This window comes from Pangasianodon hypophthalmus, chromosome 6 (genome assembly GCF_027358585.1).
Source record: "Pangasianodon hypophthalmus isolate fPanHyp1 chromosome 6, fPanHyp1.pri, whole genome shotgun sequence".
NCBI classification, from domain to species: domain Eukaryota; kingdom Metazoa; phylum Chordata; class Actinopteri; order Siluriformes; family Pangasiidae; genus Pangasianodon; species Pangasianodon hypophthalmus.
In genome coordinates, this window is record NC_069715.1 from 19,675,810 (window position 1) to 19,703,792 (window position 27,983).

At 39.6% G+C, this 27,983-nt stretch overlaps 2 protein-coding genes across 6 annotated transcripts; both read left to right on the top strand.

Moving 5' to 3' along the window:
- The first annotated feature begins 665 nt into the window (after positions 1–665).
- bicra (BRD4 interacting chromatin remodeling complex associated protein) lies at positions 666–16,830 on the top strand. Of its 4 annotated transcripts, XM_053235097.1 has the most exons (15): positions 666–759; positions 2,281–2,326; positions 2,588–2,633; positions 3,781–3,846; positions 4,092–6,116; positions 6,411–6,596; positions 10,677–11,297; positions 11,489–11,690; positions 11,777–11,874; positions 11,992–12,120; positions 12,229–12,278; positions 12,515–12,663; positions 12,839–12,933; positions 13,022–13,124; positions 13,742–16,830. In XM_053235097.1, the coding sequence occupies exons 2-15, from the start codon at positions 2,286–2,288 to the stop codon at positions 15,433–15,435; spliced, it is 5,505 nt and encodes a 1,834-aa protein (XP_053091072.1). In that variant the 5' UTR covers positions 666–759; positions 2,281–2,285; the 3' UTR covers positions 15,436–16,830. The 4 variants fall into 4 exon arrangements, with proteins under 4 accessions (XP_053091072.1, XP_053091076.1, XP_053091074.1 ...); XM_053235101.1 differs by lacking the exon at positions 6,411–6,596; XM_053235099.1 differs by lacking the exon at positions 3,781–3,846.
- Positions 16,831–17,216: 386 nt separating this feature from the next.
- Positions 17,217–27,740, top strand: ehd2b (EH-domain containing 2b). Of its 2 annotated transcripts, none has more exons than XM_026913813.3 (7): positions 17,217–17,562; positions 18,946–19,316; positions 19,444–19,620; positions 20,832–20,947; positions 21,597–22,009; positions 23,346–23,510; positions 24,144–27,740. In XM_026913813.3, the coding sequence occupies exons 2-7, from the start codon at positions 19,096–19,098 to the stop codon at positions 24,699–24,701; spliced, it is 1,650 nt and encodes a 549-aa protein (XP_026769614.1). In that variant the 5' UTR covers positions 17,217–17,562; positions 18,946–19,095; the 3' UTR covers positions 24,702–27,740. The 2 variants fall into 2 exon arrangements, with proteins under 2 accessions (XP_026769614.1, XP_026769615.1); XM_026913814.3 differs by having other exon boundaries at positions 17,231–17,562; positions 20,832–20,929.
- Positions 27,741–27,983: the final 243 nt, after the last annotated feature.

Consider the following 27,983-nt stretch of genomic DNA (forward strand, 5'->3'; position numbering starts at 1 on the left):
GCTTTAAAACTGACAAATTGACATTTATTGAAGAATTGAAGAATATGCCAAAGAGTAGCAGGACAGTCAGTCTTGGTCTCGTCAACAAATAAAAAAACAATTACTCAGGGGTAAAATCTGTGTAAACCTTACAGGTGCACGTCTGCCAAAGAGTGACTTTATGTACAACCTATTAGTATTCGTCCAAAGCTTCAGAATATACTGTTTTTTTTTTTCTTCTATACTTCTGGCAAGTATTTAAAAAAGAAACAAGTCAGTGAACTAATAAACTAGGTGTTTTTATCCTATTTATTTATAATGAGACCCAATCCTACATGGTCATTAAAAATAAACATATGTGACATAAACAGCCGTGGTATGTGTAATGTATAAAGGTGTATAAAAATCGTGTAATCGCCGGTTAGTTATTAAATTAAATTGCACTTTTTTAAACGCTGATATAGGCTTCATTTCTTATTAATGCATACAAACCTATCCTAATTGATCAGTCATATAGTCTACATGAACTACCTTTTTGAAATTTCCCTGAACTCGATTTGAACGAGGTTCTTGTTTTTTATACTGTAAAATTTTATTAAGTGTTAAACTATCGACATAAAAGCTTAATTCATCATTACTGTAGTTACTCATAAGTTTATCATGCAGGCAAATGCGCTGGGCGCCTTTTCCTGTTTCTGGGCTCTGTGATTGGGTCCTGAGGCGGAGCCCGTGCAGGGCTGTTTTGGAGACCCCGCGCTGCTTGTACCTCTATCATCTCGGGTGAGTTTGTTACAATATAGCAATTTCTCTATAAATCTGAATAACTACTGTAAAGCTGCAACGTTTGCAGTCTGCACGTGAGTCACAAACTTCACCTCTACCATGTTCATAGAGCCGAATTCCTGCATGAGTCGGCGAATAGATTAATTTTACAACGAATTCCCAAGCATACCCTCTGGTCCAAGACTATTCCAACATAAACTCATATTTAGCAAGGATAAAGATACTAGGCTACGCAGTTGCTTATATTGGTAGCTAAACACATGATATCCATTGGTCATGATCCGTGTTTTTGTGGAATGGTTCTGTATAACATGTACCTTGTACTGATATTCAGTTATTGTAAGGTTTATTTGTACTGCGCCTAAAGCAGTTAACGCAAATTTACTGCTAGTCAGCTAGCTAGGTTCAGCTAAGTGAAATTACAGAAAACGATTTGTGTGGCTTGTTAGCAATTATGGAAATAAACGATCGAAGAGATTAGCAAGACCTTTTAAATGGCCACAAACGGAAGGAATTGGATTGCACCAGTAGGTATTTTGGACAAGTTGTAGTTGTGCAAAGCTAAGTACAACCGCCGTATCCTAGAGGTCCAGAGTCTCCATTCATGTATTGCTTTGCCCTTTCCTCTATGTGGGATGCTCTTTTTATGCGTGAAAGGGATCACAACTGTGGTCTGCGTTGAACATAACCTGTCTGATGGGCTGCTGTCTGCAGGTTATTCTTGAACTAGCAAGGTCGGGTCCCCGCCTACCTCATCTTCTTTTTGTAGTTTTGATCGATTGCGTTTAAAGATCTCATAAGTGGCTGTGACCGAAACAGGTTGCTGCAGTTACCCTCAAACTCGTTACATTAGTTTGTTTGGGTGAGTCAGTTTATTTACACTGTGTGCGCTTGTTTTTCCTGGATATACGAGTGGGATATTTCTCATTTGTTTGGGCGATTGTGGAATACCCCCCACTCCCACCCCCTCTAGTCCACGCAAGAAATGTAGCTTTAGTTCTTAGTTTAGTTTTAGTTTTTACTTCTTACCATCAAAATACATGACATATTATTATATTTCTAAAAGCCAGCCTTTGCATTCCTGGCGAAATGTGTTACTTTCAACATAGCTTTGTGTAGGAAGGCTTAGTTGCGCTAAAAGAGTTGTTTTTAACCAGGACCATCTTAATATCAAGGTATTGTGTCTATATTTTTTTGGAAATACGCGAAGAACATGAATATACGGTACATAAAGCACAAACTTTTATTTTTCTCTGGTTTATCTGTTTTCACTATAAAGTAATTTGTTTATATATATATATATATATATATATATATATATATATATATATATATATATATATATATATTATAGACTGTGTCTATGTGTGTATGTATATGCACACGCACGCACACACTTTGTGTGTGTGTGTATATATATATACAGTCTACATTACTTTCTGTTAAAGTTGAGAAATGTGACTGTTTTGGGCTGTTGTTTATGTTGTTTATTTAATTATTTATTTATTAATTTTTTAGTTGACATGGATGATGAAGATGGCAGGTGCTTGCTAGATGTAATTTGGTAAGTGTACATTTCTTAAAATAATATACCACACTAACAAAACAAGAATAAGAATTTATGCAGGTGTGCCACATTGTGTGTGCATATATATATATATGCATATATATATATATATATATATATATATATATATATATATATATATATATATATATGCATATATATATATATATATATATATATATATATATATATATACACACACACACATATTCTAAGTGGAATTTGAATTGAACGTGAGTGGTCGTCCTTGTTTTACAGTGACCCACAAGCTCTCAATGACTTTCTTCATGGATCAGAAACACAGGTGAGTACTGATCTGTAACAGTAGTAGTTAACCAGGTGACATTCCAAAACTGGACAATTAAGGGTACTTTCACATATGCACCATTTAATCAGTTTAAATCAAACCCCAGTGCATTTAATCCTCTGTGCGATTCACAAGGTGGTCTCAGTCAGCTTCTAAGCAAGCTTTAACACAGTTCAGTTGCAGTGAGAGAGCAATTCAACCCTGAATCGACCCAGTCGTAGGAAGTGAACCAACCATGCTGTGTAGTTATGGTTGCGGGCAGCAAATTCACTGTTAAATTGACCCACAAAGAGCAAACTGAGCCAAAGGACAGTGCTGCAGTAATACAATTGTGTATACTGGACTGAAGAACACACACAAAAAAAAAAAAGTATAAATGCTCTGATACTCAAAATGTTTTAAAGTAGTGATTTATAATTATGGTACTTATTTATAATATAAACTATTACATATTATAAATGATATTTAGAATCATAATTATAATCAGTGATTTCTACATGCACTTGTTTGTCTACCTTTTCCCATTGCTGTATTTCTGACTAATTGGTCATCAACAATGCCTTCAGTCCTATCATCTCACACACCTCTCATCCAAAGTTTTTTGCTTTTTGATTCATTAAGTTATGTAGTGTGGAATTAAACCAAATTGAAACCAAAAGTATCAGTAATGCTCTGATTAAGCAAATGGATTAAGAGTAAAAACATCCTAAAACACAGTTTTCAAAAAATAGCTTTCAACTAAGCTCACAAAAACTCTCAACAAACTGTGTACAACAAGTTAGCCTAAATTTTCCCCTCCACTCCAGCTTTTCTCCAGGTGATTGTTTCTGTTTCTTTATCTTCTTTAGAATAAGATTGCACGGAATTTCACCCTTATTTTTTCTCTTTTGTTAATTCACAATATTGACATACTAATCTAATGTTTCCTATCATTTGCATCCTGTTTTCCCTTCCTTTTAACTGTTTTGTTGCTAACTTATGGTTGTACGTTTTGTGCTTTGGTGGGTCTGGACACTATCCTCACTATACTTCTCCTTTGCTTTTCCACTTTGGCCTCTTTGTCCTTCTGCATTTTCTACCCTTCCCTTCGTGCCCTTGTCTGTGGTGTGGTGGTCTGTCCTATTCTGGGTATGCCTGTCTGTAGCTGGACACTGACGACCTTTTGGATGGCTCAAGTGACCCGTCCAACTCATTCTTCTCCAGCACTGGGGTAAGTATATTCCCCTCTTTTCCCCACCTTCTCTGTCTATGTTCCTTTACGTAGCATGCCCTCTCCAGCCCCACCCATCAGATCAGATTCAAACATGCCAGCAATCATCAGTGGTGAATCGATACGGCTAACTAGGCCACTAGAGGCATACCATCTCGTAACTATCCATACCTTTTGTTTGCTTTTCCCTTAATAACGTGATCTAGTGTCTGCATGTGAAAATTTGTCTTTTCTGTCTCTTCTAGGAACATGTTCCTGAAGTCCAACCACCGGCTCAGCTGTCGACGAGCGAGCCATCTGGGCTTCCCCGGGTCAGTGTTGATTTGGACTTTCTAGAAGATGATGACATCCTTGTGGCCTCACCGGAAGAAGGAGATAGTGAAAGCAATGGTGTTGGGTCAAATCATGAACCCTGTGATATTCTGCAGCAGAGTCTGGCAGAAGCCAATATCACAGAGCAGAGCCTTCAAGAAGCAGAGGCTGAGCTTGACCTCAGCTCATTTGGGCTAACTAGTCTGACACAGGTGGTCCAACCGTTGCCTGATGCTAGTATGCCTGGGGTGGGCATTGCAGGAACTACACAGATCTTTCCTGGCCAGGGCACCACTACCACACCTTCCAGTGCAACCACCGACATGCTTGGCTCAGTTCTGGCACACCAAGGGATGCAGCTTCAACCCCAGGTCATGAACAAAGCCATCAGCGTCCAGCCATTCATGCAGCAAGTTGGACTTGGAAATGTGACCCTTCAACCCATTTCAAGTCTTCAGACCCTACCAAATGGAAGCCAGTCTGGACATCTGGGCATTGGACAGATTCAAGTGGTGGGTCAATCCACTGTAATGACTATCAATCCATCAGGGCAGCACATCCTGACCAAAACCGTGGGCGGCTATCCTCTGCACCAGCCTGGGCTTGATGCTGCAAGTGCTGGAGCCCAGGCTGGTCTTGGAGGTTCTGTGCTTAGCTCTGCAGGGGGACTGTTGATTCAGGGAGGCAAGGCTACTCTTGGGTCTCCATCATTGAATGGGCCAGCTATTTGTGTCAGCAGCACTAACACCAACAGCAGTGGTACCACAATGGCTGCACCGAGTGGAATAGTGGGATTTGCTCGTGGTCCTTTAAATACAGGAACTCAGTCTCAGACTCAAAACCAAGTCATGCAGAATGTCATCATCCAGCGGACACCAACTCCAATACAGCCCAAACCTCCCCAAGGAAGCGCCATCCAACCCAAATCCTTCAAGCAACAGCAGCAACTGCCAGCCACACATACATTGCAAAATGATGCCAATAAAGCTCTTGGGGTGCAGCAAGTCCCAGCATCTGCTGCTCAGAATGTAGCCTTCCTCACTGGCAAGCCAAGTTCAAATGTAGTACTGAGTACACAGACCACCACACAGGGGGCACAATTCTCCCAAGCCCTGTTTAAGCAACACAGCAATCCTACATCAGGCAAGCCTCTTAGTGTTCACTTGCTAAATCAGCAGGGCAGCATTGTCATTCCTTCCCAGGCTGTCTTACAAGGGCAGAATCATCAGTTCCTCCTGCCTCAGCTTCAGACTGGAGGTCAAATCCTGGCCCAGCAATCTGGCGGACACATTATTACCAGTTCCGGGCCAGGAGGACAAATTATAGCTGCCAATCAAATCTTGGCAACCAATCAAAATATAAATCTAGGACAGGTATTGGCTCCTCAAGGTCATCCTGGTACTGCCCACATTCTTTCTGGACCCATACAGCTTCAACCAGGTCAGATGGGTCACCCCACACTATTCCAGATGCCTGTTTCTCTAGCTCAGTCACAGAATCAAGCTCATCAAGGACATGTTCAAACTGTTATACAAGGCATGCCTATACAGAGTTCCTTGTCGATAGAGGGCCTCAGCCCAGCTGTCAGTTTGCAGCCAACCCTTCAGCAGCAGGCTGGTGGTGTTACTGGAAACAGCAGCACTGGAGTAGCTGCCATCCCCCAGTGCCAACCAAGTGAGAGCATAACTGAACTGGGTACTTCCACTGAGCAAGCAGCCCAATCCCAAACCCAGCCCCAACCCTCTATCCTTACAGTCCAGACAGGTCCTTCAGTTTCAGCCACTATGTTGATTCCCTCCTCTACATCTCCATCTTCTACAGTAACTACATCTACGACATCGGTGAGCACAGTGGGCTTGGCCTCCCAGGTCCAGCACAGCCCAGGAAAGGTGTTGTTCAGTCCTCCAAGCTCCAGCATTATCCTTAGCCAGGAGCCTGTGCCGATGTTCCTGCAGCAGGTTGGTGTGCTCTTGATTATATTTTCTGTTTGTTGTGTTTAAAATATGTGCATTATCTAACAAACTAACTTTAGCTGTAAAATCCAAAATGGACCTGATGTCAGGGTCATGTCCACTAGTCAGATTTAATGCAAAATGTAGCATCCATGCAGACATGCAAATCTATTTTATGAGATTTATGTATGTCTGGTATATCTGAAAGTTTTTTTCAATGTAGAGCCCTGCTGAACATTCCCTAGTTTGGATTACTGTTTTACCTCTCCCTTCCTGACCTGATAAATGTGCTCATGTCAGGATCAGCAGCACCAAGCAGGGAAAGACCCACCTGCCTCTGTGGGTGTACCTGCATCTGTTATCGTCAGCGGTGGCAGCTCTGGTTCCGCCCCTACAGCCCATGATGGCCCATTAACTGAAACTCACCCAGGGGAGAATGCGAGTCCTTCCCTTGGCCCTGCTGACATGGCAGCATTGGTTAACAAGGTAGATGAGCTTGTGCTCTGCACTAAGCCCCACCCACTTGTTGCTGGCACTGCTGCATATAGAGCTGAACAGTGACTGACCATTTTTTTCAACGGCTTCGGTTCAGGAAGTAAATTTCCTATTCATTTTCTTTGTAGACATCTTATAATAGAGTTTGTTGCATTAAAACAAACCAACCAGCTATGATATGAATCACCTTATGACAATTATTTAAAAGCATAAAATGGGAGTACAAGACTATACTATTGACTTTTACAAAGGAATAAACTATGGATCACATTAAGCATATCAGATGACATAACTAAATTGTATTTTCCCCAAAGGTACTGTTTTTGTAAATATTCTAGTGTTTTTTTAAATACAGTATGTATTGTAGATTTGTGTACAAGTAACTTAGTATGTTATATATTGTTCTAGTGTCATTGCTCTTCATGTTACATTCTTTTAGTCTGGAATGTATGAAGAATGAAAAGTATTGATGCTGGTTTATGGACTGGGGAAACACTAAACCAACTTAGTCTCTCAGAGATTTTGCTGTCCAGTGTAACAGCATAACTGGAGAGTGTGAATTCAGTAGCGCTAGGCTGCTGCAAAATTAGATGACGTAAGATTGCAATAACTTGCAAAACAGATACCCAGCCTCCGCTGGTCAGCAAAAATCTGAGATCACCTACTCGGTTGATCTCAAGTCAATTCTCCTCCTGTGCCCTAAACTATGGAATGCCATTTTAGTCAAAACTAAATAAATAAATATGTCTAAGATATAAATACTAAAATGAGTAGATGCAGTAATAAAAATATAAATGTGTCAATAAATAATACTGAATTAATTATTATAAAATATTATTTCATCATACTCATTTTCACAATAACATTATATTTCAGTTCACTTTCATATCATAATAATAGGCTTTTATGCTTCCGCTACTAGGTGGGGAAGGCATTATGTTTTTGGGTTGTCCGTCCGGGATTCTCGTTAGCGTGATATCTCAAGAACGTGTGGTTGATTTGTGTGATTTCTGTGGAATTGTCATTGTTACCAGTAGATAAACTGATTTGATTTTGGAATTAATTCGAATAGGGTCAGTGTCACAGCATGGTCAGATGTCTAGTTTTCTTCAATAGCTTACTTCCTGTTTGAAGTGTATTTTAAATGTATTTGTGGCATATGAATTAGTAACAAGAAGGACTAGACTTGCTGGCAGTGGAGGCATCCTCTTTGACACTGTTGTTGTTGAGTTCTAATTGTTATTTCAAAAAGGCTTTTTTCAAAATCCTACATTCGTACTACTATTATTTTCATAATGCCCTTTTTCATTTCATAGCACATTTATTTCATAATGATGCTTCTGTCCTAAATGTCATTTATTTCATAATGGCATTTCATTCTGTTGTAATCAGTCAGTCAACACCATAGGAGAAGATTGTGAAGAATTGAGCATTGGTTGGTCACACATTCAGGCCAAAGCAAGAGCACACCAAATAATCATTATATAGCCTGCGTTATTTTCGAAGGCTGCTTGACTACATGGCTGAGAAGAATATTTTTGAACTTCTCAGAGAGGTGTGTTTAGTCTTTTAGTTCCTTCTCCAAACTCATTTTGGGGAAGAGGATGATGGAGTAAATAATAAACTTTGTTCATTACACCCACAACTGAGTCTGCAACTGCTGATGACGTTGAGCGATGCTTCTTGTTATGGCCAATAATCTGACGTGGTTGCCAAAAACGAAACCTTGTATTTTTTTTTAAATAAAGTGTGGGTTAAAATAGCATTAAAGTCTGTATGTCTGATTAGCTAAAGAAAGCATCCCATTTCAGAACTCACTAAGGTCTACCATGTGGTTCCATCTGCCTGAAAGCTATCATAACTTTGCCACGCAAGTTCGCAGCATGTAGTCTCATGCTAGTGTACAGCCCTCTCCAGGCGAAAATAATTGATAGCAAAGGCTTAGCCAATCGCTGAATTGGTTCAGCCTCATTTGAGCTGACTGACAGATTACAACAGAATGAACATATTTTGTTTTGAAATAAAAGTCTCATTATGATATAAAAGTAATCTTTTGGGGAAAAAAGACATTTTGAAATAAAACCTTTTATGAAATAAAAATGAACTGAAATGTAACAATGTAACTATAAAACAATATGACAAAATTCACACATTTATATGTATTGCTGCATTTTATAAATTATTTATATCATAGGCATATTTATTTAGTTAGTTTTTACTAAAATGGCATTGTAAACTAATCAAGAGCATATCCTTTCTATAGCATGTGTCCTTGAGAAAGAAAGTGAGAGACACTAATATATGCTGTTGTTACCATTTCCATGGTTACAGCATCAGTATCCCTCATTAATGGGCCTCGCATTAAGTGTCTCATTGGCACTTTTAAATTAAATATATATATTTTTTGAAATAACATTGAAACTAGACTGGGTAATGAATTCTACAGGAGCATCAATTATTGTCTAACAATCTCATAGTCATTCTTAACCAGTTTATATGTTATTGGTAATAATCAAATTAGCTATGGCAAAAATTAGTGGCATTTTTACTTTCAAAACCTGACTGTTCAGCTCTATTAGAACACCTTGTAATCCAGTGAAACTGCTCCCTCTCTGCGCACACACACGCACGCGCACACACAGACACACACACTTTTTTGCTGGACCTCACATCCTGCTATGCCTTTCCTCTTAGCATTGCGTCCTCCTTTCAGTTGCTATGCCAATCTGATTCTGGTCTGCATTATAATTTTGTTAATTTGTTGCTTTTCCTTCCTTCCCTGCTAATTTCCATGGTCCACTATTCATTAGATTCTGTGCTATGTGAGGTAATGACAGCATGATGTGTTTGTGTTGTTCTCCAGTAATGTGGTGTTTTACTTGTCCAAACGTCCTTGTGTCTATTATTTTAAGGATGTAGTGGTGTACTGTTTTTAATTCCCATAAAAATAATGTAAAATGCCCTAGGAACATCTCTGCAACTTTAGCTTCATAAAAGTGTCCCAAATATCTAGCCAGCTATTAAACTGTTAGCAGGGATACTTGAAGACACAGATGGAATTAATGGCCGTTTTTGTGATGTATATAATTTTGGAAAAATGTCTTGAAATAAGGGTGGTTCAGTGGTGCAGCAGGTAGTGTTGTTGCCTCACAACTCCAGAGTAGATGGTTTGAGTTACAGTCTACACGGAGTTTTACATGTTCTCCCTGTGCCCATGTGGGTTACCTTAGGGTGGAATTAATGCTCCTTTCCACCTCCCAAAAACATGCTGGTGTGACTGTGTGTTTCATAGTAACTGACATCTGATTCAGAGTGTATGCGTCTAGTGGTAGTCTTCAGATCCACCGCAGCCCTCTGACCAGGATAAAGTGGCTACTGAAGATGAATAAATGTCTTTGCACAGAACAAATATTTTAATAGTTGATTATTCATGCAACTTAAACGTGGCTTGGAAAAGAGAAAGGTTGTAACATTTTTTTGTTTATTGTTTTTTTTTTTCAATAATATAATGTATTTTGTTCATATTAATATAAAAGTAATGTAATATTATAATGTAAAAAAGGAATTTGATAAGGACTTTTAAATTAAATCACAAGATATTTGAAAATATGTGGATTTAAATTGTTTTTCTTTCTACCACTTAATCAAAACTGTATCCACATAGACATTTCCTTATCATTAATCTTATCAAGCCAAAATTAAACATGCTTAGTTTAACTAGTTTCATTAAACTATGACATTGCTGCATACATTTTTGTATTACTTTGATTCTATGCACACATTTTTGTACTACTTTGAAGTATATTTCATTAACCTAGTAAAAACAGTAAACAGAACATGTCCTGTTAGAAATGTCTGTTGCACACTTTGTATGAATTCTGCAAAGAAGATGACAATAACAAATCTTTTATATGTCTCCTTGCTGTCCTACTATGCTGCTTTTATATTGCTGCCATGATTTTTAATATGAATTTCAGTTTGTTAATTTAGAGACAATATTCTTCTAAGTTTTTTTTTATGTACAAAATAATTCATTAATATCTGCTTGCCCTTTCATTTCCTAACCTCCAGGTTTCATCAGCTGCACATCAGCAGCAAGCTTTAAAGATCCAAAGCGCATCACCGTCTCAGTCTGTGGTTACTCACAGTGTGACGCCGACTCTATCAGACAGCCCGCAGCCATCCCAGGCTTCTCCCCTTATTCAAATCCAGTCCCCTCACCCTCCACAGTCCCGACCTCCATCTCAGCCCCAGGCACAGCCACCATCTCAGTCCCAGGCACCTTCTCGGGCGTGCACACCTTCGTCTATACCGCCACTCTTTATAATACACAATTCGATAGGAGGTTCTCCGCAGCCATCTCAGCCAGTTGCCCAAGCTCCACAGCAGCAGATACAGCCTCAGCCAATTCAAGTGCAGATACCACAGGTTCTTCCTCAGCCAGTGGTTCTCCAGCAGGAACAGCTGCCCACCTCCTGCTCCCCAAAGCCTCCCCAGGCTCCTTCATCACAGTTCCATTTTGTGACACCTGCAGTGTGTGCCACGGCTGGGGCAGTGTTGAAACAGCAGATGCCAGGTCTTACTGCCGAACAGCAGCACCATTTACAGCTGATTAATGCACAACTACAAACAATGTCATCCATCACCCAGCCTTCACCACAACAGAAGCAGCTACTGGAAAAGCTCAACCAGGCAAGCTTTTGTGAAACCTTAATGCAGACTACTGAAATGTCACCAACAACATCATGAAGTTTATCTGTTACAGCTACATTGTAGGGGGGAAATGGGTTCCTCGAGGGTGCTTGAAGGAATCTTTTTGTTTCTAGAAATGTAATACAGTGCAGAGCCCTTGCTCTAACCAGTCTTTTTCTGTGTTTATTCAGGTTCAGCAAAACATCCTACTCCAGGCAAAACAACAACAACAACAACAACAACTTCAGACTCAGCCTCAGGCCAGTCAGTTTAGCAAACTGCCTGACCAGCCTGCAGCCCAACTGGTGAACTCTTCAGCCAGCAGCACAGTCAGTGCATCTGTCACATCTCTGTTGCAACAGAAGTCTGTCTTCATCAAGTCATCAGTTTCAGGTGAACCTTCTATTTTGGTATTTTGGTTATTTAACGTTGCTCATAGAATTCTCTTTTTTTTAATACATGTGTTGTCTATACTCCAGGTCCAAATGACACCCAGGTATTTCCTGGAACTTCGGGGCCAAGTGGAGTAACAGTTAATCAAGGAAAACCCCCTCTAAATCTTGCTCAGTCTGTTCAGGTCTGAATTACTAGCAACCTATACAACTATTTACTGATTTAGGTTTTCTTTATGTATATTTAAATCATTTTTATTTAAACTATGATCATTTTTAACCCAGTATTGTATTATCTGCAGGCAAAGCCCGGGGTTATAAGTGCAGTTGGAGGGCTGACATTAGGTAAACAAGGGATACAGATTCAGGTTCTGAACAGTGGACTTTCACAGATGTCTTCCCTGCAGCCTTCAGCTCCTGTTCAAACCCAAGTAAGGGTTTTATACACATAGTGCTTCCTGTGATATACCTCACTACACTGTTGTGGCATGTGGATGCATTTATTAATAATGTTTTAATTTTTCTCTGACCTTCCACAGACTTCAGCTTTAAAAAGGCCCTTAAGTGTGGAGCCAAGCAAAGAAGCACGGTACGTACCATTTGTGTGGCTTTGTAGTTGTATACAAGTATTGAACTAGACATGCACTATTTTTTAACATCAGATCAGAAAAGTTTGATCCAGTAATATAATCCAGTGTTTCTGCCCCAGAAGTACTGTATTGGTTTGTCCATAGAAGGAACAGTAAGATAATAGGTTTGTCCAGACTAATGTGCTAAAGGTGTGTGTGTGTGTGTGTGTGTGTGTGTGTGTGTGTGTGTGTGTAGGATATTAGAACAGCTGAGGAAGCTTCAGGCTTCTGTACTGCATCCAGACTACAGCTCACCTTTTCATTCTTTTGAGGACACACTCTGCCGGCTGTTGCCCTACCATGTGTACCAGGGCATGGCTCCCTCCCCTCAAGACTACCGCAAAGGTAAAGCACCTAAGCCTGTATATGACTGAGCACATGAATTATCAGGTTAATTAATCTAGTACATTAATACAGCCTCAGTATTTTGAAATTCTAACAGTCTGAAGTGTATTTGTGCACATTAGTGTCTTCACTACTGATTGTCTAACACTTTTTGGCCTTTTTGGCTTCTGCCCAGTGGATGATGAGTTTGAAAACGTCTCCAGCCAACTTCTGAAGCGCACACAAGCAATGGTGGATAAGTATCGTCACCTGCTGTTCGAAGAATCAAGGGTATGACTGCACACAGGTCTTATTACTCTACCCATAACTTCTTTTGTCTTTGACCTTGTGTTGATGCTTCTTGTGTTGTTTTGAGCAGAGGCTGGGTCCTTCTGCAGAGATGGTGATGATTGATAGAATGTTTATCCAGGAGGAGAAGATTGCCCTGAACCAGGACAGGATACTGGCCAAGGAGAAGCCAGGTAAATGCAAATTTAATTCTGCGTAAGAATTAAGAAATAGTGGAAAGGGAGCTGGACTTAAGTCTTGAGAAAAATTACCTTTAAATACAGGTCAAATTAAAGTATGAAGCATATTTGTTACACAGTAAATTGTAACTACAAGTACTAATGCAGCCACAATTAGTGATGCTCCATGTAAGCTCTGTGAGATGGGTTTTATGGTGGTTGTTGTTCAGATAGCATATAGTTAGTGCATTTGTAAATTAGCCCATTTTAAATTATAAAATGTAACTGTTAAATGAAAGTGGTAAAAGTGTTCAGTGTTGACGATGTCTTTTCATGTCGAAAAATAGGGATACTTTGTCTTTTACATTAGTTTTCTTCTTTGGCTTTGAAAAGTTTAAATACATTCTAAATGAGCCCTTACAGAAGGGGACCCTTCAGAGGTCTCACTGTGGGAAGTGTAGCCTTCAGATTAGGGCAGTCATGATTGCTTCAGAATGGACTACAGCCTAAATTTTGAGGTTCGGTGACCAGTGTCGGTCATTCCTGCTGTAACAATTACAATGTCGTTCCATTAAACCTTAGTTGCAAAATCATTGTGTTATTTATTCAACGCTCTTACTGTTTCTCTACAGAGGAGTTTGTGGCCAGCTCGTGTATGGTGAACAGGGTTGCCGACAGTGGTGTGAAGCCTGCAGCAGTGGAACTGAGCTCTGTTAAAACTGGGCCTGCAGCAGTGGAACTGAGCTCTGTTAAATCTGCTGTAGCAACAGCCCATGTAGCTGGCACCCCAGCTCCTGCTTCTACCTCGGTGACTGCTGCTGCCTCTGCTAACCCTGTTCCTGTTCCATTTCCCCCCACCAAACTAGTGATAAAACAAGGAGGAGGGGGAGCATTGGTATCGTGGTCTACTAGCTGCACCCCCATGCCTTCATCAGTGGTACGGCCTTGTGCAAAAGCCACAGGGCTGAGCTCTGAGCGCTGTTTAGGCCCCACCTCATCCTCCACTCATTCTGCAGATGATGATGATGATGATGACGATGATGACGATGATGCACTTCCTCAGCGGACTAGCAAGCCTCCCATCAAGACCTACGAGGCACGTCAGCGAATTGGGTTGAAGTTGAAGATTAAGCAAGAGGCAGGGTTCAGCAAAGTGGTTCACAACACTGCGTTAGACCCGGTTCATTTACAGCCACAGCACACTCCACTACCACAAGTCCCTGAGCCACCCTCTAAAACAAGACCACCTGTAACCCAGCTGTCCATAGTTCAAAGGACTTCACCCCCAACCAGTAATTCCACATCCTCTATCACTTTCAGTGCAGCAACAACACATGCAGGGTCTGGAACTACAACTTCCTCAGCTGCCCCCCCTCCTTCAGTCTCTCATGGCTGGTCATCGTTGTCCTCGTCCTTATCCTCCTGCACCTCTTCAGCCCAAGTGAATGGCACTCTAGAGCACTATGAGGTGTCTGGGGCCAAACTGAACCCTACCTCCACTTCAGCACCTCAGTTGACCACCTGCCGGCTCCCACTACGCAAGACGTACCGCAAAAACGTCAGCCCTCATCACCGACCGGGAGTGCCAGGAGGGGGCGACGTGGGACCCATTCCACCAGCAGCACCTGCATCCTCTCCTCCAGTGGAGAGGACAGTTATTGCCAGTGTGAAATTGGAGCAGCAAGGTGTCTGTAAGCCCCCTCACACCCACACCAACCCAGGGCCACAGGGCCTGGCATCTGTAGAGCATGAATTCTACCATGGAATTAGAAATGCCTATCATCAGCAGCAGCAACAGCAAGCCTCTGATAAAGAGGATGAGGAGGATGGTAATACGGGGGACCACATGGGGAGAGTCATGGGGCAGATGAGTAAAAACCGTGAGTGGGCAGTGGGCACATTTCGGATGGACCAGCATGCACCAGGCCCTCCATCTCTTGGTGAAACATCCTGGGCGAGAGACTCATCACTTCCTGCAAAACGATCTAAATCAGATTCCCCAGACATGGACAATGCCAGCTTCTCGAGTGGTAGCCCTCCACTGGACAATTCGCTGAACGAACATCTGCAGTGTGCTATAGATAGCATACTGAATCTGCAGCAGGGCCCACCAACCCGTGGAGCCGTGGACAGAGTCTATGCTGGAAACTTAACCAACCAGCACCAAACCCACCATCGTCAGGGCACAGCATCTTCATCAACATCATCGTATAGACACACTGTCACTTCCTCTTCCTCTCCATCTTCATCCTCCATTACACAACACCCACAGTTAGGGGGCCGAGGACAGAATGGAAATCTGGTGTCACAGACACATAGTAGATAACAGCCCCTTTTAGTCGAGAGATGCTGAAAGACTGAAAGGCATGAGAGAGGCCAAAGCAGGAAAATCACTTTACTCTGTTTAGCTGTGTTTGCCTTGCTTGTCTATGGATGGCTACTGAATAATAATATTCTCTAGTTGTAATGTAAGGCCCTTTAGGTGTACTTTAAAAAGCATGAAGTGCACTTTGACATGCCATTTTTTTTTTTTTTTTTTTTTTTTGGTGTTCTTTTGCAGGAAGTTTCAGGACAGTTCTTATGTTCATTGTGAACAGGGCTCACTTAAATTCTTACAATAACTCTTCATTAGTAATAACAAAATGTGAGGAAGGTTTTTTTAATCTGTCCATTTATTTTATGTATGGCCCTTGATTAATTACCATTACCACTGTAGAATTCTGCCTTTATAGTTTAATGTTATTCTTCAATGTTGTTCTTGAATTTAAATTGAGGTCTTTATCCACTGGTTAAGACTTTAGTTATCCCTCTTTAGCACAAAATCATGAATTACAATAACATAGAAACTGACCCAGCACTAAAATCTTGCCTTTGAGAATCATTCTTCATTTGGGTTCTGATGTGGTGAGTGCTGGGATTGCAAAAGAACCATTCATAAAACAAACAGATAGGTTTCTGATAGAGCTTTTGACCTTAAATTATACTATCATCTGGAGCACATTTACAGAGAATACCTGTAGTCTGAGTGTGTTTTTTTTATTTGGTTTGATTGCAAACTTCAAACTTGCCTCTGCAGTTTTTCCAAGAAAATTCAGTGACCCGTTCTACCCAAACCAGTGCTACCCAACTCTCTTCCTGAAAATCCACCCTCTGGAAGAGTTCTTTTTCATTTACTTGGCTCTAACTTTCCACTGCTACTGTAGAGTATTATTAGCTGAATCAGGTTAGATTAGTGCTGGGTACAGACACAGCACGCAGGTGATATCTCTAAGATTACACAGGTGTAATCACCCATGTTTGAAACCAATTATTTTTATGGTAATTATTTCCTGGGAACCACAACCACTGTGTCGTCATCATCATCATCATCATCATCATCAAGCAGAGAAGCATCTCCACTATTGTGATTATGTGCAACTGTTACTCTATCACTGACATTTAAGTGGCCGTAAAGACATCCTCCTAATTTATTTATATATTTGATGTACACATAATGTAGACTCCTTCAAAACCCTCTGGACAATTCAAATGCAAACACAGCTTAATTATGAGGAAAAGAAGACTAATCTAAAGAAAAAAAAAATAGAACTGTAAGAATTTGAAGTATAGTACTACAAATTAATTTTGTATTGTATTTATTGTGTATAATGACACTTTTTTAAAAAGGAAACTGTACATTTAGTAAAACTGTAAATTAAACTTTGCTTCTTTTATGAAAGAATCATGCATTTGTATGTTTGTCATTGATATAAACATACATGGTTGAATATTTTAAACTGGTTACAAGTTCTTTCTTTGGCCACAAGATGGCGACTTTTTGCTAAATGAAGTTCTGACTAGTGTCATGGGTTGTAAAGGGCTGGGCCAAAGGAAAATGAATTACATTTGCGGTAGCTTCAAGACTCATGCGCAGCTCTCTACAGATAATAACAACCTTATTTAAACTATGCACAACTTGCAAAAGCTGTCTATTGGCCTCTTTACAAAATAGTGTTGCATTTTGCAGAGAAGCAGCACTAACTCATGGTGTGTTCCAGCCCCCTCCCCTTCCAATATTTTGACTCCTCCTTTGTGGTGCACAACTGGCGTTTACCCTGCCTCCCTCCCTCACCTATCTGTTCCCACCCTTCTCTAACCTAAACCCTAAAACAATGAGCTATCCAGTTTGAGCCTTGGAGTGTGTAGTGGTGGCAAGTTTTTGTGGTGGGAAACGAGAGGAGAAAAGGGGAGGAAGAAAGGGAGGGGAGGAGACCCAACCAAGACATTTCAGTGCTGCGTGCATAGTGAAGACTCAAGAGCTGATTCAAAAGCTTATTTGTAGAAGAGAATTTTTTTCTTAAAAATTCCATCCTTATATGTAAAAAACGTTTCTGACGGGAAGCATTAAGTAGCAACAAGTGAAACAGAGCATTATTATATTTTTGGTTTCTTTTTTGTTATAACAGCATAACAGGTAAGAATAATTTAAGCTGATTATATTTTGTTACCTGTAATAGTTCCCTTATGTATGTACATCTCTATCTTTTTCTCCTGTAATACTTTACTGTTAAATATTCTTTCACAGATGTGTTTTAAATAAATTTTAGTGTAGTAATATTTATAGCAAATATACCCAATTTCTATGTCTCCTCTTATGTAACACAGCTGCAGTTAATGAAAATCATGAGACTGTTCAAAACTACCAAAAACTGATTATCACAGGGAGGATACAGTGAGCCAGATGAGTTAAGAACAGGAATCAGTAAGCTGTCCTTATATTCTGTCTCACTAGGCAAGACCATGTTGCCCTTTATGCTTCTTAAATACACCCTGTGGATCTACACTGGCTTTGAGACTAAATTGAAATGCACATCAATCAGTCCTTCCATCAAGATGACTGCAGCAAGGAATTTTCCATTTCCTGTGCAAATTGTTAGACTTGTTAGAAGTCCTAGTTCAAAAGCTTGCTTCTTTCCACAGCATCTGTATCAGTTTGAAACGATTTTAAACCAAGTTACTAAACTCGGTACTTTATCGTCTAAGCTTAACGTTTCGATGTGGCTTTTTCCTTCTGAAAAAAGAGAACTCCTGAGTTATCTGTGATTAGTTGTTTTGTTTTCCCAGCCAAAATGAGGATATCAAACCCTCAAAGCAAGTTTTTTAGGCAAACAGTGCATGTAGTCCTCTAGACTAAACATGGCTTCGCAAAAAGAGGGGAAAATACAACAGAGGATACATACTGAGTAATTTAGTCTAAGAAAGCACTTGGAATGTCTGGATGAACAACTCCATTAACATGTTATGATTTGTTTTTAAACCTACAGCACCTTTACAGAACAGTGGTAATTATTTATTTTATTTTTTTCGAAAATGAAACAGGAGTCAAATGTGAACATTGTAGCTGGTGTCTTCTGGTCACTGAATTAATCCCTACTGGAAGAATCTCTTTTCAATATACAGAAATGAGCTATGTATGTGGATAAAAGGGTGTGTGTGTGTATGAGTGTTTCCGAAGTGAATGCCAACATTTTCCAGACACGGACACAGGCCATGCACACTACTTTCTGTAAAGGGAATACACAATATCCAAAAGAAACAGACAAGTCTTTATTACTGGAGCATAGCCCATCTTCTAAATAAAACATCATCTCGATGTATTTAACAGGACAGAAATGCACTTGTAATTCTTCTTTTGCTAATGCTTAGGTAATAATTGTTTTTTGTTGTCTAAAGAAATTTATAAGGATGGGAGGATATCTTAGAATTAAAGAGAGAGAGAACTGAGATTTTAAAGTCCTAAAGCACAATTTACAATAGTCAACATTATTAACTTCATCCTCTTTTTTACTAAATTTAGGAGGCAGACCCACGCTACCAACTTATGTAAGGACAGGAAAAAGGAGAATAGCCTGTAGAGCCAAAGGAAACATAAATAAAGAGTCCAAAACAGAACCTTAAATTAAGTCAGTGAAGCAAAACCACTATAAAGACCCACAGTCACCACATTATGTCTCGCTGGGGGCGGAAAAACGTCAAGAAGACCCCTGAAGTGATCAGGACAGTCACGGAGGGGCTGAAGTCACTGTATCGTAAGAAGCTTTTGCCTATTGAGGAGTACTATGGTTTTCATGACTTCCACTCTCCAAGTCTGGAGGATGCTGACTTTGACAACAAACCCATGGTGCTAGTGGTTGGTCAGTACTCAACAGGAAAGACTACTTTCATCAAGTAAGAATATTAATTATTCATAGTTTGAAAAGATAAAAAAATGCAGCAAGTCTTAGATGTTTTGGCTCTTAAAAAAAAAAAGAAAGGTGTCTGACATAAAGGGAAATCAGTTGATCTCTTTTCCCAGGTACCTTCTGGAACAAGAAGTGCCTGGAAGCCGTGTGGGTCCAGAGCCTACTACAGACTGCTTTACTGCCATCATGCATGGTGACATGGAGGGAATAATCCCTGGAAATGCTCTCATAGTGGACCCCAACAAGCCTTTCCGCAAACTCAACCCCTTTGGAAACACTTTCCTGAACAGGTTAATGAACAATTGTGCATACCTAAACATGCTGTTTCTTAAATATGAGAAGCTGTGAGTGAGAGTGGAAAAGTGAGAGAGAATGCGTCATCCAATCACTCTTCCTTCAAGAGGTTGGCAGAGTAAGGAGCAAGAGCTAAGAGAAAATAGTTTTTGCTCCATGGAATTTCAAGTGTTTGTGCCAAATTTCTGAGGGAGGAGGGACTTGCCTTGTTTGTAGAAGCATAGAGAAAGGGTGAAATATCACAAGAGGTAGTTGTGAAAGCTAGTGTACTACAGCAGAAGCTGCAATGCATGACACTTAAGAGGGTTTATAGGGTGTCAGTGTCTATACAGAGCAGGACAAATTAAACAGAACTATTTAAGTCTCAAAAAAAGTCTCTCTTTAGCTGTTCTGAAACCAGTCTGTCACATAATGATTGCAATTTGTTTCTCCTACGTGCTCAAGACAGGCTCAGAACTGTATATCTGAAGCAGCTATAACTATGATATATAAACTACATATTGTAACTTGAAACAATTAGTATGTACAAATATCAAATCAAGAATAAGTCTGACATAAAGACTGGTGTAGTCAGTGCTCTGTTCAAACATAGTAGTTTCTGATATTTCTGTTGTACTGTGATTCTGTCCTGATAGTAATCACCTCAAATCAGCGGTTTACTTATTTTCATGTGTTTCTAGCATGTTTTGAGAATGTCACTTCTTCAATTTCCTGTCCTGGGAATTGGTCAGCATGATAAACCCATTTACACAAGGAAGTGGCTGTGTTGTTCTAAGCATCCGATCATTAGTGGGGCACATTGTTTGATTCTGGCAGCACCGATCATTTTCCTTCAGGAAGCCCCTGTGCTTTTAGAGCACCACTTCTACACAATGGTCCGACCTGGGAGGGGTGCTGACCAGAGTATACGTTAGATCACCTCACACAGCCATGATACAAGGGGACTGGAAACTTCTGCATAACTCTGATTCATTCCAAGGTCCTCGAGGGGACAACTGTTCTGACTTCAGCTTATATAGTTCATCACTGTGTGTTTAAAGAATAGGCAATTTTTATGCAGTTTAAGTAATGAAAGGCAAAACATCCCATTGCAAAGTTTAGAAAATAACATGTCAGGAAACAGCATGCAGTGACATGTCAGGAAGCATTTGGAGCTTGACTTCTCACTTCATAGTCCATTGTTGAATAAATGACAATGTATTGTTAGATTCCAGTGTGCGCAGCTGCCCAACCAGGTTCTGGAGAGCATCAGTATCATTGACACCCCTGGCATCCTTTCGGGAGCTAAGCAGAGAGTGAGCCGAGGTGAGGCCAACACTAAAGGTGAGGGGCAAGTGGTGTAGGGAAAAGGAAGAAACTCCACCCTCAAGTAACTGCACCCTCAAATAACTGCACCCATTTGCATTTGTCACCCTGCACCGTGCTAATTCTCAATAAAAAAAAAAAATACTGCTGCAGTACACTGAATAAGACAAACTGTAGTTGTGAGGAGTTCTGTGAAATCTCTTTCTTATGGTAAAACTAAACTAAACCAAGAGTATATGCTGTAACAGAATCTCTGCAAATGCTTTTCATGTTGCTTTGTGCAATATCTACCCATTCCAATATCACAGAGTTTATGTATGATCCTAGCCATTAGCCATACGACAGAGAATATATGTGGGAGAGCTTCATCTTATGCCTGGTTTATCTCAGATATGTTCTGTCTGGAAACAGCTGTATCACTTCTGACACACTGAGTGGGAGAGTGAAACGCAGGGTGTGACAGTCAGGGAGAGGGAAACGAGGAATGCATAAGCATGGCAACAATGTAGGAATGAAAGAAGGGCTGCAAACTGATAGAGAATAACTAATATGCTGTAGCTTCTGTTTTTATTCTAGTAAATAAAGAAACAGTGTTTTGGTTAAAGCTGTAAACAAGCTAGCTGTTGAAAAAAATTATCACTTCAGTTTGTTTATCCTCTTTCTATAGGCTATGACTTCCCAGCTGTCTTGCGTTGGTTTGCTGAACGAGTGGACCGAATTATTCTCCTTTTCGATGCCCACAAGCTGGAGATTTCTGATGAGTTTTCAGAGGCCATAAGTGCTTTGAAGGGCAACGAGGACAAACTGCGTGTGGTGCTTAACAAGGCTGATATGGTTGGGACACAGCAGCTGATGCGTGTATATGGTGCTCTCATGTGGTCTCTGGGGAAAGTGTTTGGAACCCCTGAAGTGCTGAGAGTATATATCGGCTCATTCTGGTCTGAACCCCTTATGGTTCCAGACAACCGGAAGCTATTTGAATTGGAAGAGGAAGATCTTTTTGTTGACATTCAGAACCTGCCACGAAACGCAGCCCTCCGCAAACTCAATGACCTGGTCAAGAGAGCCCGTCTAGTCAGGGTGAAGTATTTTTTGTTGAATAATTTGTTGATGATTTTAATGATGTTAATTGTGTTTATCTCAGACCTCTGGCAAAAAAAAATAAAATGATCAGAAAGAACTAAACATTATTTTAGCATCTCAGTCATTCATAACACAATATTTAGATCAGTGTTATTCAATTTTATTTGCAGCTTTAAAGAAATCCGGATTTAGATCCAAAACATGCAATATATTTGGAAATGCCAGACAATATGCACTCACCAGTCAGTTTATTAACACATGAACACCTGTTCATTCATGCATTATCTAATTAGCCCATCATGCATCAGCAGCGCAATGCATAAAACCTTGCAGATACAGATCAAGAGTTTCAGTTATTGTTCACATCAGACATGGGGAAAATGTGATCTCAGTGAGTTTGCCTGATGCATGGTTGTTGGTGCCAGTTTGAGTATTTCAGAAACTGCTGATCTCCTGGGATTTTCACACACAATAGTCTTTAAAGTTTACACAGAATCATGCAAAAAAAAAAAAATATCCAGGGAGCAGCAGTTATGCAGGAGAAAATGACTTGGTGATCAGATAAGTCAGAGGAGAATGGCCAGATTGGTTCGAGCTGACAGGAAGGCTATAGTACCTCAAATAACTGCTCTTTACAACTGTGGTGAGCAGAAAAGCATCTCAGAAGGCACAAGATGTGGACACTTGAGGATGGACTACATCAGCAGAAGACCACATCGGGCTCCACTCCTGTCAGCCAAGAACAGGAATCTGAGAATATAGTGGACACAGGTTCACCCAAACTGGACAGATGAAGACTGGAAAAAGACCAGGTGGTGTTTGACCAATCTTCATCTTTCAGTCTATCCATTCTCCTCTGACCTCTCTCAACATCAAGACATTTCCATCCACAGAACTGCTGCTCACTGGATGCAACTTTTTTTAAGAGCTTTGCATGCTCTGACAGAGCAAACAAAAGACATTCTTTCATCGAGGCGTCCATGTTTTTTTTTTCACTTTGCATGTTGAAGGTGCTGAGGTGAGGAATGGCATTATTACAACTTGCAGATTACAACTTATAAGGCTTCACAAATACAGCACAAGCATTGCACTGCTGCCACATGATTGGATAATTGGATAAGAAGTCCACCTCCCAAAGTTATTTTTTTGCACTCAGTATCATATATATTTTTTGTTTTTATCTATAATAGACTATTTTCATTTTTTACATATACTCCATGTGGTCAGTATAATATATTTTGACACTTATGTAATAGTAAAGCACTTGAGTAAACATGTCAGTTGAATGGGATAAATATCTGTAATACATATTTAAAATCTGCTCATTTTACAGGTTCATGCTCACATAATTAGTTACCTGAAGCAAGAGATGCCTTCTGTCTTCAGGAAGGACAATAAGAAAAAGAATTTGATCTACCAGCTGCCAGTCATCTTCTCCAAGATCCAGTTGCAACATCACATTTCCCCTGGAGATTTTCCTGACTGTGCCAAGATGCAGGTCTGTGCAAGCTAAAACAGCTTGTGCTGCTTTCACAGAGACACTATAAGGCTTTTTAGAGTTTTGTAAGCTTTTTTCTCAACTTTAATACACCCATGGTTGGAAGGAATTGTGATGATATCTATGGATCTTTGAATAGCTGCTACAGGTTCAGCACTTTGTGGACTGATGTTATTTGTATCATTACTTATACTATATTTGCTATACTTAGCGATGATACTGATATTGATTTTGATTACTGAACTGCAAAAAACTTTTTTTTTCAGGTTAAAATCTTATAATTAAATATTCATATAACATATCTAACACCCTAGATAAAGACCCTGTTCTTCACATTGCCTTTTTTGGGGGAAGCCCCTAAAGGTTCTATGTCAAACCATGAAAGAGAGGGGTTCCCTTTGAGAAAACAATTATTTAAAAAGCTACTTTTGGGAACCCCTTTTTTCTGCAACGTCCTGCAAGCAGGAGCTCCAAATGTAAATGGAGTATTAAATCCAACGTTAATACTGCAAATGCCTTCATTATAATTGGTCTCCACATGACTATTAATTAATCTTAATTAATCTTTTGTATGACATATTCCTTTAAGGTGTATGAAATCTTAAACTCTGTCTTTTTTTGTTGAATTTTTAGGAACTCCTGGCAGGTCAAGACTTTACCAAGTTTAAGTCCCTGAAACCCAACATGATGGCTATGTTGGATGAGCTGTTGTCCACTGACATTGCCAAGCTGATGCCTCTCCTCAGGCAGGAGGAGCTGGAAGCAGGAGGTCAACCTGGAGTCCAAGGTGGGGCTTTCTTGGGGACCCGAGCAGGACCCTTTGTGGAGGGTGACCCTTTTGGTGAGAAAGGTGAGGATGATGGTCAGGATGGAGAGGTGGAAGTAGACTGGATCGTGACTAAGGATAAGCCCAAGTATGATGAGATCTTTTACAACCTTGCACCCAGTGAGGGCAAGCTGAGTGGCACCAAAGCCAAAGACTGGATGGTGAGCACACGGCTGCCCAACTCTGTGTTGGGTCGCATATGGAAGTTGTCAGATGTGGATCGTGATGGCATGTTGGATGATGAGGAATTTGCCCTGGCTAGCCACTTGATTGAGGTGAAACTTGAAGGGCATGGCCTGCCGCCTGAATTACCTGCTCGTCTAGTGCCTCCTTCTAAACGCAGACAAAAAGGATCTGATGCCTAGACAATAGAAGCTGCCAATGGTGTCTACTAGATAGGTTTCTTGTCAGAATGCATATGTAATATAATTATTGGCATCCTTCATAAAAATGAGCAAAACAATTTTATATAAAATAAACGTTATACACAATAATTCAAATTTTCCACTGAACCTATTCATCTTTGTTCTAATGAAAAATAATTCTCATTCTAACTAAATAATATTATTTTCTCTCAAAAATATATGCTCTAATGATTATTTTTAAATATTTGAAGCTGTTTGGAGCATTGCAAGGATGAAACCCTTCCTGAGATCATCTGACAAAATGCAGCACCTATAGTTCACCAAGCGTCATTAACTTCTTGGTCATTTACAACAAAAATGGACTGCATACAAGGAAAAACACTGATGCTTTGAGGCTGTTTTGGGGCTGATGATTCAGGGATTCAGAGCCAAACATACTCTGAAACAGTTCAAGAAAAAAAAATACTTTGAAGCCTACTGAAATCCTGTGGTCTGAATTGAAGAGGGAAATCTACATACCCAAACCTAAGAATATAAAGGAGCTTCTGCATGTGTCTACAAGTGTCTCCAACCTTTCTGGACATTACAGGAAGTAACAGAGTGCTGTTATTCAATCCAGGGCAAGATAAACAATTGATATAAGTCTACACACCCCTGTTAAAATGGCAGGTTTTTTGTTATTTTTAAAAATGAAACCAAAATAAATCATGTCAGAACTTTTTCCACCCTCAATGTTAAATTACAAACTATAAAAATTAAGTGAAAAACAGTCAGAAACATTTTAGGGAAAATAGGGAAAATAAAAAAGTTACAATAACCTGGTTGCATAAGTGTGCACACCCTTTTATAATTGGAGATGCTGCTGTGTTCAGAATGAAACACTCACATTCAATCTCATGTTCAAAAGTAATCATCATACAGCTGTCATCAATGAAATTATTCTGATAACCCCAAATCAAGACCAGCTGATTTTCTTCACATCTTCTTGGTTTCATCCGACTCCTGAAGCCATGGTCCGCAAAGAGCTTACAAAGCATGCATGGTATCCCACTTGTTGAAAGGTATCAATCAGGAGAGGGGTATAAACAAATTTCCAAAACATTAGATATACCATGGAACACCGTAAAGGCTATCATCAACAAATATAAAAAATGGAGCTCCACAGTGACATCACCAAGAACAGGACGTCCCTCCAAAATTGATAAAAAGACAAGACAAAAACTTACCAGGGAGGCTGCCAAGAGGCCTACTGCAACATTAAAGGAGATGCAGGAATATCTGACAAGTACTGATTACTCTCTGCATGTGACAACAATCTCTCGTATTCTTCGCATGTCTGGGCTATAGGTAGGGTGGCTAGACAGAAATCCTTTCTCACAAAAAACATCCAAGCTCAAGTAAATCACCCCAAACTATGTGGCAAAATGCATTATGGTCTGATGAGACAAATTCCAAAAGGTATAATAATTCCATAATTCCAAACGTTATGCTTTGTGCAAAAAAAGAAAGCACATCACCAAAAGAACACCATGTCCATGGTGCAGCATCATGCTTTGGGGTTGCTTTTGTTCAGCCGGAACCGGGGCTTTTATCAAGGTAGAGGGGATCATGAATAGCTACGATTTTAGTGCAAAACATTCAGATGTCTGCTAGTAAGCTGAAGATGAAAAGAAATTTCACCTTTCAGTATGACAGTGACTCAAAGCATACATCCAAATCAACAAAGGAATGGCTTAATCAAAAGAAGATCAATGTTTTTGAATTACCTAGCCAGAGCCCAGACCTGAATCCAACTAAAAATCTGTGGATGTCCTGTGGGCTGTGCACAGGAGATTCCCTTACAGTTTGATGGATCTAGAATGTTTCTGCAAGAAAGAGTAGGAAAATATTGCCAAGTCAAGATGTGCCATGCTGATAGACTCAGTCCAAAAGACTGAGTGGTGTAATAAAATCAAAAGGTGCTTCAACAAAGTATTAGTTTAGGGGTGTGCACACTTATGCAACTAGGTTATTGCAAGTTTTTTATTTTTCCTTTTTCCCTTAAAAAATTTCTGATTGTTTTTCACTTTATTTGTGTGCCTTGCAGTGTCACATTAAAGGTGGGAAAAGACATGATTTATGACATGATTTATCTTAGTTTCATTCTTTTACTTCACAAAAACCTGACATTTTAACAGGATGTGTAAACTTTTTATATCCACTGTATGTATGTGCATACATATATATATATATATATATATATATATATATATATATATATATATATATATATATATATATATACACACACACACACATATAGTGTGTGTGTGTGTGTGTGTGTGTGTAAAACTATAAAATAAAACTATACAACGTCTCTCTATGTTTGAGATCACACTGCGTACTCTTTTAAATTTATATTAATTTTCACTCATTTTCATGAAGGGTGCCAATAATTCTTCATGGCCCTATGCCCTCATATGCAAAGATCTACCTAACATAATGATGGGGACGATCTTCCTGATCAGTAAAGTCTTCAGAAGTGAGAAACAATTTAACTCGTTGGGGAGACTGGCAAGCCTTAATGTGTGAATGCCAATATGCATTGAGTTAAGAAAACTGTCTAGGGGTCTGCACTGTTTCCTCTCTTCAGAGCTATCATTCCTGAATCACAGCCGCTATGCATCTTCACCTACTGTCTCTGTCGCTGTTGCTAAATACCAGTACATCTTTACTTTTAAAATATAAATAAAATCAAAGTCTAGCTCAATTATGCTAACATGAGATTTAAAAAATGGGTATCTGGGATATGCATAACAGTTACCTAGAGGTATAATCCTAAAGAATTTTATGACTTATAATTCAACACTATTAAAAAACATGAATATCAAAATGTGACATTTGCTTAAATCATTGCATACTAGAAATGTTTCTGGTAAATTTCTTATTAATGTCATGCATTTTAAACCAAATTATGTTGTGGACTACTGTACAACACTTTACTGATTGCTTTATAATGGATACCATTATTATAAAACCAAATAAACTGTGCTGATTTTAGATCTTTTGTTCTGTATACTGGTCCTTTTCTTTTAAGCTGGCAATTTACCTTTTCATAAATGTTTTGAATTGTCTTATTTTAGTTAGGTACACTATATGGCCAAAAGTATGTGGACACTTTACCATCACACTCATATGTGGTTATTCCTCAAACTATTGGCACAAAGTTGGAAGCACACAACTGTCTTGGATGTCTTTGTATTCCGTAGCTTTAAGATTTTCCTTCACTGGAACTAAGAGCCC

What these genes read in the sequence shown, in the direction of transcription:
- bicra (XM_053235097.1), top strand. Translation starts at nt 2,286, where the DNA reads ATGGATGATGAAGATGGCAGGTGCTTGCTAGATGTAATTTG. An exon ending in CATTCTTCTCCAGCACTGGG is followed by an intron (nt 3,847 to 4,091) that starts GTAAGTATATTC and finishes TGTCTCTTCTAG; the next exon opens with GAACATGTTCCTGAAGTCCA. An exon ending in TGCTGTTCGAAGAATCAAGG is followed by an intron (nt 12,934 to 13,021) that starts GTATGACTGCAC and finishes TGTTTTGAGCAG; the next exon opens with AGGCTGGGTCCTTCTGCAGA.
- ehd2b (XM_026913813.3), top strand. Translation starts at nt 19,096, where the DNA reads ATGTCTCGCTGGGGGCGGAAAAACGTCAAGAAGACCCCTGAAGTGATC. An exon ending in GGAAAGACTACTTTCATCAA is followed by an intron (nt 19,317 to 19,443) that starts GTAAGAATATTA and finishes CTCTTTTCCCAG; the next exon opens with GTACCTTCTGGAACAAGAAG. An exon ending in AGAGAGCCCGTCTAGTCAGG is followed by an intron (nt 22,010 to 23,345) that starts GTGAAGTATTTT and finishes CTCATTTTACAG; the next exon opens with GTTCATGCTCACATAATTAG.